This window comes from Branchiostoma lanceolatum, chromosome 11 (genome assembly GCF_035083965.1).
Source record: "Branchiostoma lanceolatum isolate klBraLanc5 chromosome 11, klBraLanc5.hap2, whole genome shotgun sequence".
Classification (NCBI taxonomy): Eukaryota; Metazoa; Chordata; class Leptocardii; order Amphioxiformes; family Branchiostomatidae; genus Branchiostoma; species Branchiostoma lanceolatum.
Window position 1 is genome coordinate 12,808,419 of NC_089732.1, and position 10,257 is coordinate 12,818,675.

General features: G+C 41.4%; 1 protein-coding gene across 1 annotated transcript; it reads left to right on the forward strand.

Annotated features, from left to right (window-relative positions):
- The first annotated feature begins 2,289 nt into the window (after positions 1-2,289).
- Positions 2,290-9,658, forward strand: LOC136444267 (very-long-chain enoyl-CoA reductase-like). Its single transcript, XM_066441782.1, has 12 exons — positions 2,290-2,422; positions 2,922-2,973; positions 3,126-3,170; positions 3,427-3,533; positions 4,150-4,256; positions 4,748-4,853; positions 5,216-5,288; positions 5,732-5,775; positions 6,454-6,511; positions 7,009-7,097; positions 7,786-7,831; positions 9,146-9,658. The coding sequence occupies exons 1-12, from the start codon at positions 2,312-2,314 to the stop codon at positions 9,271-9,273; spliced, it is 966 nt and encodes a 321-aa protein (XP_066297879.1). The 5' UTR covers positions 2,290-2,311; the 3' UTR covers positions 9,274-9,658.
- Positions 9,659-10,257: the final 599 nt, after the last annotated feature.

The following is a 10,257-nucleotide window of genomic DNA, read 5'->3' on the forward strand; positions in this document are numbered from 1 at the left end:
TTGTCCAGGTTATTGCCCTTGATTTGTATGGAGGGGAAGAAGATAAAATAAACGGAGGAAAAACAAAATGTTAACTTTCTGTGTATGTAAACATAATATAGTGTATGCAAGGACTAGGCTGTTTCCTGAAATCCTGGTCTCACCTAAAACTTCTGGCTTGAGCTCGTTAGAATGCAGGAGTTGACCTCCTGCTTTTTTTTACCTAAAAGAAACCTGACAAATGCAGCTTTGCAGGGGTGGTAAAGATATGAGGTTTGAAATGTAGATACATGTGTTTTAAAGTGATTGTTTTTGATGGCTGAACCATGTGCTGCATTGGAAAATCCCTTTGGTGCTCTCTCCCCTTTTAATACCTTTGAAATTGAATTGAAGTCAGGGACTCCGCCTAAACTAACAACATGCAATACTACCAAAAATCGCACAGTGTCGCCCATTGGCTCCTGAACGACCTTTGATCGGTCAAAGGTCAGCTTGTGCAAGTCGGCTGATCGGACGAACTCTGCTACAAATTTAGTACAATGGAGGTAAGATTATGCTTCTTTATCAGCTAATCTTCCTAATCCCACGGACGTTATCTCGATCATGGAAAAGCTATAGGTAGAGGACGAAACGAAGGCACCGCTTGTACCATTGTAGACCTTAATGACCTCCTTGGCGTAACGTTACTATGCAAAAATAATTTATGACAGAAATTATGTGAAGTGCAACAAATAATTTATGCACGTGGACATAGCCACGCCCATATGAGAAATATTGATGAAGGTTTGACGAAATATCTTAAATTCTTGAAAAGAATGAAATGGAAAGTATTTGCAAGCAACTGCACATATTTCTCTACCAAGAATGAGCATGTAATTTGGACTATTCCATCTTCTCCTTTTTGGTGGGAGTGTCGTAAATGTACTGACCTTAGTGATGCCCCATATAGAGCCCGCGAGTACGTACCAAATTTACTCCTCGATCCATTGTGAAGATTAATTTTATCCTGACGACTTTCCTGGCGGTAACGTTAAACATAGGCGCACGTAAACGATCTCCCTTGCACTAGAGAACCCATGTTCGCAAATATCTGGATTTGTATTTAGTAGTTGGCCATGGGGGTAGGAGCTCAGACAGTTGCCAAGGAAACCCAGCAGCCTGTAGGAGGATCTTTAACATGTCTTTTTCCGTGAGGCGCGGCAAGCTATTTTATTTCACCATTAATCTTAGCCGGCCTGCTTTAATTCACATTAACATGTCAATTTACCGTGCCTCGACTCCTGAATATGCTATAATACAATGCTAAACTTTCTTCCAACACTAAGGTATTCACGGATCGAATTTTCGACAACCACTGTCGCCTTCTTCAGGATCAATAATGACCAATCAATGCCGAACGTAAACTCACGAGAGTTACGGACACGTGACTTTATTAACACGTATCATTGCGGATACGTGACGTCAGCAATTATTCAAACGTGCCAGGAAGTTTATAACGCCCACTGTCTCTGTTGAGTGATGGCTGGAGTGCCCTGATGTACGATCCGTGAATACCTTAGTGTTGGAAGAAAGTTTAGCATTGTATTATGATTACTACCAACACAGATGAGCTTTCATTATAATCCTGAATATGCTGTTAAGGGTTGCCAGAATCCCCCATACAGACTCTCCTGTAGCCCTGGGAGAGGCCAGGTTATATGTAAAATAAAGAAAGGCAGTGTTCTAGTATCTCAGGTGTGATGATATCACAGATAAACGAGTCATGTTGTCCACAATCTCCACATACAAATACGCATACACACAAAGCCAGCTGTAGTACTGACGGAAAATGCCAGGGGAACCATTTTTTAACTTGACCTCCGTTCCCACAACCGCCACTCACCTACCAAAAATCATGAAGATTCATCAAAGGTTTCTCAAGTTATGCTCTTGACATCACATACAGACCCACCCAACAGTTGGCGTAACCAAAAACATAATCTTCTCAGCGAAGATAACAACACAATGCTATACGGGTTACGGGGTTATAGCGTTCATTCTGACACTGGATTGAGGTAGAATCATCAGATAAGCTTCTCTATTGATCAGACTAGGCCTGGGTATAATTCTACAGGGAGGGGTTGCTAGCGCTTCTCTTTTAAACGTGCTCCAGGCACCTCCTCGATCTCAGGACCTCCATTTTAATTTACTTCCCTTCCAAAATATGGGTGCTGCCCCAACCGATTGTGAGATACCCTTCCCTGGCTTGAACTGGAGTCTCCCAGTTACCAAATTACTAGTATTGAAACCAGGAGCTCAACTGTGGGGCTGCTACCAGTTGAGCTAGTAGCTCATGTTAGTAGTAGTGTACTGTGTACACTGTGTCATAATGTGTTTTTTTGCTTCCCTACAGATCGAGATTCTTCACGCTAAGTCTGGGAAACAGATAACCCGTCTGGACCATGTAAGTCCTGTACAGTAGTCAAGCTCATGCAAAAGTCTGTTCGAATCTTTGTACATTTTCAAGTGTTTTTTTCTGACATTTGTACAAGTTATCATTATTGTTTATTTGTATTGCATACCCTGGACAGTAATTAGCCTCCATAGCAGGCTCTAACCGGCCTTTTTGGGGTTACAGGGTGGCTGATGGTTACGGGCTGGCTGCAAAAAGTGCATTACAGTATTTAGCCCCCCAAAAAGGCCGGTTAGAGGTAGTTACAGGGTGGCTGATACATGTAGTTACGGGCTGGCTGCAAAAAGTGTATTATTTAGCCCCCCAAAAAGGCCGGTTATTGCTTGGTGGTATGGAGGCTACAAGATCGGGATCTGTCAGGGATTCGAACTCGGAGTCAACAACCCTTAAGATAAGGCCATCATGCCACCAAAATTTTGTATGCAGAAACTGTATAAAGCTAGGCGTAGTAGAATGAAAACACATTCAATATCTTTAATTGTGTCCCCAGGTGGACAACTATTCCACAGTGCTGGACCTGAAGAAATGGATCTACAAACAATGTGAGTAGTACAAATGTCGTAACTACAGTAACTATACTAAGTGCTAAACCCTTTCAACTTACTTCTAAAATTGTAATACATGATAATTGGCATAGATGTCTTAATGATCTCTCACTTCAGTTTGTTAACGTTACAAGTGTCTCTTACCACAGTTCCCAGGTACTATCCAGCCAGACAGTCTCTCAGGTTGGAACCAAGTAAGTCTTATACATTGTTTTACATTGTTTAAACTTAGTCTGACTAGTACTTTGTTCCCTTTTTTCTCTCTTTTTTCGTACCTAGCCATGTACTCAAGCCTTGTAAACAATTTTCAGTAAGTTGAAATGTACCTCTATGATCCTGTTACTATCCTTATTGTAATATCTAACCATTCTTACGAAAACTATATTTGTGACATTGCAGAGCCACACTTAAGATAAGGCATTCCAAATGAATTGTTTTCATACATTCTAGGGGGCCGAAACCTGAGTGATGAAGAAACCGTGCGCTCGCTGGACCTAAGGGTTGGGGACAGGAAGTTATACCTGAGGGACCTGGGCCCACAGATCGGATGGAAAACGGTAGGGAGAAATGTTAAAGCTTCAGTCTTACTAAGTCCTTGTTCTTGACTTAATACCAATTCGCCAGTGGGGACGTGCGACGTAATGGCAAGTTGTTTGTCCTGGGATCGAATCCTGTCATGTCACCAAGCTTGTGCCATTGGGAAAGGTACACGATGTTGCTCACTACCATCAGGTGTAAAAATGGGTACCTTAGTCTATAATCTTCGGTTGGGGAGGTAAAAGGCAATGGAAGGAGAGGGTTGGGCTCTGCCTTGCAATACCGTGCCCTAGACACAGTGGATAATAACCCACTGCCCCTACAACCTCAAGAAGGCTATATGAGACTACCTTTACCTTTATTGGATGAAAACTTGCTTATTTGGTACTTTGATGTTACTTTGTAAAAAGACCACATTGTAAAAGAGTCTTAGTCTTGAAGAATACAAGATGATATAAACCTCAAGACAAGTCTACCGCATTATTGACAGCCAAGCGGCTGCGGCCGTTTTTGTCCGTCAAGTCATAATGTAACTTATGATCCTCAAGTATGGGATTTTCTTCAAGTTGTAAACGCATTGACTAAAGGAGGCCATATGTGACAGTGTGATACCTTTCCACTGGTGGTCTCTCACAGGTGTTCCTGTGTGAGTACGCTGGCCCCATCTTTGCGTACCTGTTGTTCTACCTGCGCCCTGCCTTCATCTACGGAGTCACCAAGGCGAAGACACAACCAGTTGTACAGTCAGTCTCAATTTTTTTTTTGTTATCCACTTCCTTTGTTTCATACAGACTTGACTAACTCATTGGAGCCATCTTTGAAAATGTGCTGTTGTTCACCTTGTAGTACCTAGTGACTTATAGGTCAGCAAGTTTCCTTGCTGTTTCAGTAGCAGGGTATATTTTTACTGGGAGGGGTTGCTAGCCCTTCCCCTTAAAGACACTCGGACTCAGTCAGAGCATTTTATGGGGCTTGAAACTCAAATTAAAAAAACTTCAATTCCTAGCCATTTCTACACAATGTCATGGTAAGTTTCAATGACACTATACCATTACATATCGACATTCAAAGAGCAGAGATGCGATGTCGTTGTGTGATGAGAACTGATAGAAAATCCATTAAAAAGCATTCTGTTCCAGTCCATTAGACCGATCCTGACTGTCCATCAGAATTTGATAGCAGATGATTTGCATTTCTATATTCTTATTTTGCTACTCTACGTTTTGCTTTGCAGCATTGCTTTTGCCTGTTGGACCTTCCACTATGTGAAACGTGTGTTGGAGACCCAGTTTGTGCACCGATTCTCTCATGGCACCATGCCCATCAGGAACATCTTCAAGGTAGGGCATTGTATGGGTTAACATACTGTAATTCTTGAAAAAAGTTATGCAAATGAAGACCTAATTTGCATAATTAATGAGAAGATACTGTAATTCCTTATTGGTAGATAACTGGAATTTCATACTTGTGGCATTTGGAAGCTATGTGACAATGAACATAGTTGAATATAGATTATGCAAATGTGGCCTAATTTGCATGATATATATTTCATGGAGATTTGAGGTCTCCGAACTCTTGTTTTAAGTTTGTACTAGTAGTTGACTTTCAAATTCATATTTGTGTCATTATACTTCAAAGTTGAACATTTACAGTACCATTGAAGCAGAATATTGTTAGTTCACCACCTGTCTGTTCGTTACAGAACTGCACCTACTACTGGGGTTTTGCAGCTTTTGTAGCTTACTACATCAACCACCCCCTCTACACCCCACCTGGTAAGGTCATACATCGTATCTGCATTGTACCTCCATCAACAGTGACCTTTGACAGTGGTACTGTTTTTGTCGTGTGTTTGTCATTTATGTGTGTTTGCGGCTACATGTATGACTCAAGGTCCTTTTTAATTTGGATTTGTGAACCGTGGTGATTTGGGGCACCACAGTTAGTGGTATTTTTTAGTCATAAATCTAGTCATAGATCTACAACACGCATCGGACATCAGATTGTATTGTTCCAATTTTTAATAAAGATAAAGAAAGATAAAGATTCTGGTTTGGGAACATATCAAACTTTGCTTTCCGTTCGATTAAAATGTACACTCTGACTCTGTGGTAATGTAAGTTATAGCAAACTCTATGTACCAAAATAAATCCTTCTTCATAGTTACTGTAATGCAAGTCTAAGAGTATGATTTTGCCCCCCTCCCCTACCTGAACAGCATATGGAGATCTCCAGGTGTACCCAGCACTGGCAGGGTTTGTCGTAAGTATGCGAATCACTGACTGCAAATCTTAATATGGATTACTGGATATAGGAGATTCTTTTTACACAACCAGGTAATCTCACCTGCTGACATTTCGGTGTCTGTCAGACACCTTCTTCAGAGCTTCTGACTGGAGTGCTGCTTCTCACCGCTATAAGTAGCCGATGTAGGTGGCGCTTTTGCGGTGAGAACGTAATCCCAAACATGGCTGAGCTTGTATCCCCCCCTCGTCTCGGTTCATCACTGCTGATGACTTCCTGATCCGTAACTGCCTCCTTAATCCAACGAATGCGTGTCTGACAGACACCGAAACGTCAGCAGGTGAGATTACCTGGTCGTGTAAAAAGAATCTCCTATATCCTATATCCTACCAACCTGATGAAATTATTTTTCGGAAATATGGATAATACTGTTTTGCCTTTGCCTCCAACCTATTCATGCATGCAACAGCAAATATTGGCTTTGGTAAATTCAATTTTAAATAGTGTACGTATTTTGGACACGAAATGGACTAAAATGTTAGTTGACACTTCTTGTTTTACCCCTGAAGTAAGTAGATGTGAAAACAAGTATAGGTTTGTAAGGTTTAAAACATTGTGTGTGAGCTTTGTTTCACTTGTACCGATTTCTTCCATGCATTTCCATGAGCTTAAGTGGTTTCTTGTTTAAAATTTCAGATTAATGAACTGGGCAACTTTTCCATCCATCTGGCTTTCATGAACATGCGACCTCCAGGTAAAAAAGCAAAAACATTTAGCTTGACATTGGGTGTTCGTTCATTGATGCCCTTGTATTGCCTAGCTGCTGTTTCAGTAGCAGGGTATATTTTTACAGGGAGGTTGCTAGCCCTTCCACCTTTAATGTGCTTGAGGCACCTCCTTGAACATTGGAACCCTCCTTTTACCCTTCCAAAAGATGGGTGCAGCTGCTAACCGAGAAAATTGACCTAGGGTTGAATCCGGGTCCCCCAGTTACAAGCAACTAAATGTAATTAGAACCAGGAGCTCAACTGAGGCTGCTACCAGTTAGCTACAGGGATATCCCAGACTATTACTATACTTCAGGCACAGTTTACTACAGTACTGTAACAGCAAATGAAAGTTATATCATTAATAGATTGTAATAGACACAGATATACCTTTCTTAATTATTATCATGTTGTTGTGCCACATATCTATTTGAAACCACTAGTATTATTGAATGAATGGATGATACAATGTATTTCCCTGCAGGCACCAAGACGCGCTCAATCCCGTACCCCACGGGAAACCCCTTCACCTCTCTCTTCAGTCTGGTGTCCTGCCCAAACTACACCTACGAGGTTAGGAACAAGTGTCCATTTTTCATGCAATTCTTTCTTTCTTTCTCCATGTATTGGTTTTTCTAGTAAAAATTGCATCAAAATGGGGAATTCTTTGGCATCCTGAGGGGCAAAATTACTGTCAAACAGGTGACAGTTGAAGACTGCAGCCACATGTGGCCTAGTAGCCTCCCCGGTCAATCAGAATTTTATGCTTGTCAAATAATCTGCTCCTCAGGGCATGCGGGCACTGTACGCCTGTTCCCCTCTTTGTAGATGAACCCCTGTTGGAAGTATCTGTATCTAGATGTTCTTTTGTGTCATATCAAGATGTTGTTTTGTGTCATTATACTTGCCAATCGTGGTGGCGTCGAATGGGGCGAGTAGCTAGGCTAGCCAACACAAGATGAGAGGTCAGGGGTTTGATTCCTGGCATTCCCCGATCTAGGCGTTGTGTCCTTGGGAAAGACGCTTTACACGATGTTCCTCACTCCGTGCACCAGTGTTAAAAATGGGTACCTGACTTCGGTTGGGGAGGTAAAAGACGGTGGAAGGAGAGGGATGGGCTCCGCCTTCAAATACCGGGCCCTAGACACCCTGGATAATAACCCACTGCCCCTATACAGCCTTAAAAAGGCTATGGGACTACCTTACCTTTTTTACCTGCCAATCCAAGTCCAAACTCAACACTCATACTGTCTGTCCCCAGGTTGGATCGTGGGTGTGCTTCACCATCATGACGCAGTGTTTCCCAGGTAAGTCATGTTGAATATGTCATTAATATCATGTCATAGTTTAATCATTGGTAGCATATGACAAGGTATAGATGATCAGTGTATTGTCCACTCTGGTAACAAATGTGTAAGTGCAGTTCCCTATTCCTCAGTGATTAAAAATGTATACAGGCCCTCAACCCTTTTTAGTAGAATTCATGGTATAAATGTTTGTAGATCTAGATATTTGAACTGTGGCCTGATGCAGAAGCAAGGACAATTACCAACTTGGAAAATTGTAATCCATAACGTGAACTTACTGATATGATTTTACAACGACTCAACACTACCGCAATAGTTCAATACCATATTCTGTAAGTCTCTTGCATAAGGAATTGTGATTTCTGGAACTGCTGTTACTCAAACTGTGATTTTGATGTAGATTTAAAGTTATTCTTAGACTATTTCCATAATTTCTTTCTTCTAGCTACCCAATGATTTTAACCCCATGTAATGTACTCAATGGACCGTTCCAGTCAAATACCATAAGCCCCGCCCCGTTCTATTTGGAACACCTCTGCCAAAAACAGCCCTTGACGGGCAAAAACGGCCGCAGCCGCTTGGCTGTCAATAATGCAGACTGACTGCTTTGTGGACGGTTGTATCCACCGTGTAGGGCTGTTTGAGGAGGGGGTAGATGTAGTTACTGTAGGAGTGTAATGTTTTGGGTCAATGCGAAAGCGGGTTGCGTCGCATAGCATTACCTTGTTGGTGGCCAGCAGTGCCCGATTTTTGACAAGCAGCCGATGCACATGTAAACCAGGGTATAACTGTGACAGGTTTCCCACTGTGTTGACTGCATGAATTACAGCTGCATGATCTTTAGTAATTAATTATCAAAATGCAATTCTTTTACTTACATGTCCCGTGTCACATTCATGTTTCACACACAAGTGCAGATTCTTTTTTAGAGACGGAACTCTGCACCAGGGGATTTTGTAGTAGTTGGCAATGTGTTACAAGTTCCCTCCCAATGAGTGCCCGAGCCATTTTCTTTTTCATTTCGTTTTCTTTTTCCTGAGCATTCATGCAGCCAATGTAGTGAAAAACCTGTCTTAGATATACATAATATACCCTGTCTACTAGCGCTGTTTTTGACGGAGGTGTTCCAAGTAGAACGGGGTTCTATATGTTTGATATGATGTTCGACTGGAACGGTCCATTCAGGCTGTTTACTTTAATTTGTTTTACTCAATAAACCATCATTATTATGTAAAGCAACTGTGTTGTACAAACGTGTAGACTGACTAGAGTCACTAGACTATACTTAACTGAAAACGTTTCTCTCTGTTTCAGCCCTGCTCTTCACCATAGCTGGGTTCTACCAGATGACGGTGTGGGCTATTGGCAAGCACCGCAACTACCTGAAGGAGTTCAGCAACTACCCGCGGTCCCGCAAACCCATCATACCCTTCCTCCTTTAACAAATGACAGCAAGGGCAGACCCATCTTTAGCCTGTGTTACACAATCTCTTGCTGTCAGGGGCCTCTTGGGGACCAATGGAAGGGCTGCTAGAAGCTTGATTTAGTAGACAGGCTAACCCATCTTTTGCCTCCCAATCTGACTATACTAGCATAGTTCAGCACTTAAAGGCACCCAGAGCATTTTATGAGGCTTGAGAACTGGAAATATTCTAGTTGCTGTAATCTTTAAGAGATTGACATTTAATGCCACTGTTTACCACATTTGCGTTCAGATTTCTTATCAAAGGTGCTCAAAAGCGGCACAAAAATGATACATGGTGATCTTTTAGTTTCACGCGCCTAGTGTAAATAGACCGATACCATAGCCCCGCCCACCTTTGTCAAAACGTAGAAATGCAAAATTAAAACATAAAAATGCAAATTGTTGAATTGTGATGGAAAGTCAGGGTCAGTCTATTAGGGCTTGGATTTCCTATCAGTTCTCACCACACAATGCCATCGTATCTTTTCTCCTTTAATGTTGATAATTATGTAATGGTAAAGTGTTATTGAAACTTATTATGTGTAGGAATGACTAGAAATTGGATTTTTTTAAGTCAAGTTTCAAGCCTCATAAAATACTCTGGATGCCTTAAAAGGGAGATACAATTTCTTACCACCACATATTAATCTTTGCCATTACTAATCATGTAGCTTTTGAATGTAGAATGTTATTCATTGACGTATGTAATGTAAGTACTACTGCCTTTAGATAAAGCAAAACTGTCATAGGACTCATATACAGACAGCTGCAGTAGACTATAAATGTAAGTTTGTATGAAGCAGACTTATTATGCTGTAAATGTAAATGCATTGAAGTTTGCAGTAATTTAATGATTGTGCAGTTTTCGCTATAACCTGACTTCACCGAAAACTTAAAACCACCTCAAAAATGGCTGTTCTATCTAATGCCTGCCAACCACCTTGTTTTAAATGCGAACTAA

Excerpts from the sequence above, each read along its gene's own strand:
- LOC136444267 (XM_066441782.1), top strand. The coding sequence starts at position 2,312 with ATGTTAGTAGTAGTGTACTGTGTACACTGTGTCATAATGTGTTTTTTT. Across the intron at positions 6,512-7,008 it reads CATGAACATGCGACCTCCAG|GCACCAAGACGCGCTCAATC; the intron begins GTAAAAAAGCAA and ends ATTTCCCTGCAG. Across the intron at positions 7,832-9,145 it reads CATGACGCAGTGTTTCCCAG|CCCTGCTCTTCACCATAGCT; the intron begins GTAAGTCATGTT and ends TCTCTGTTTCAG.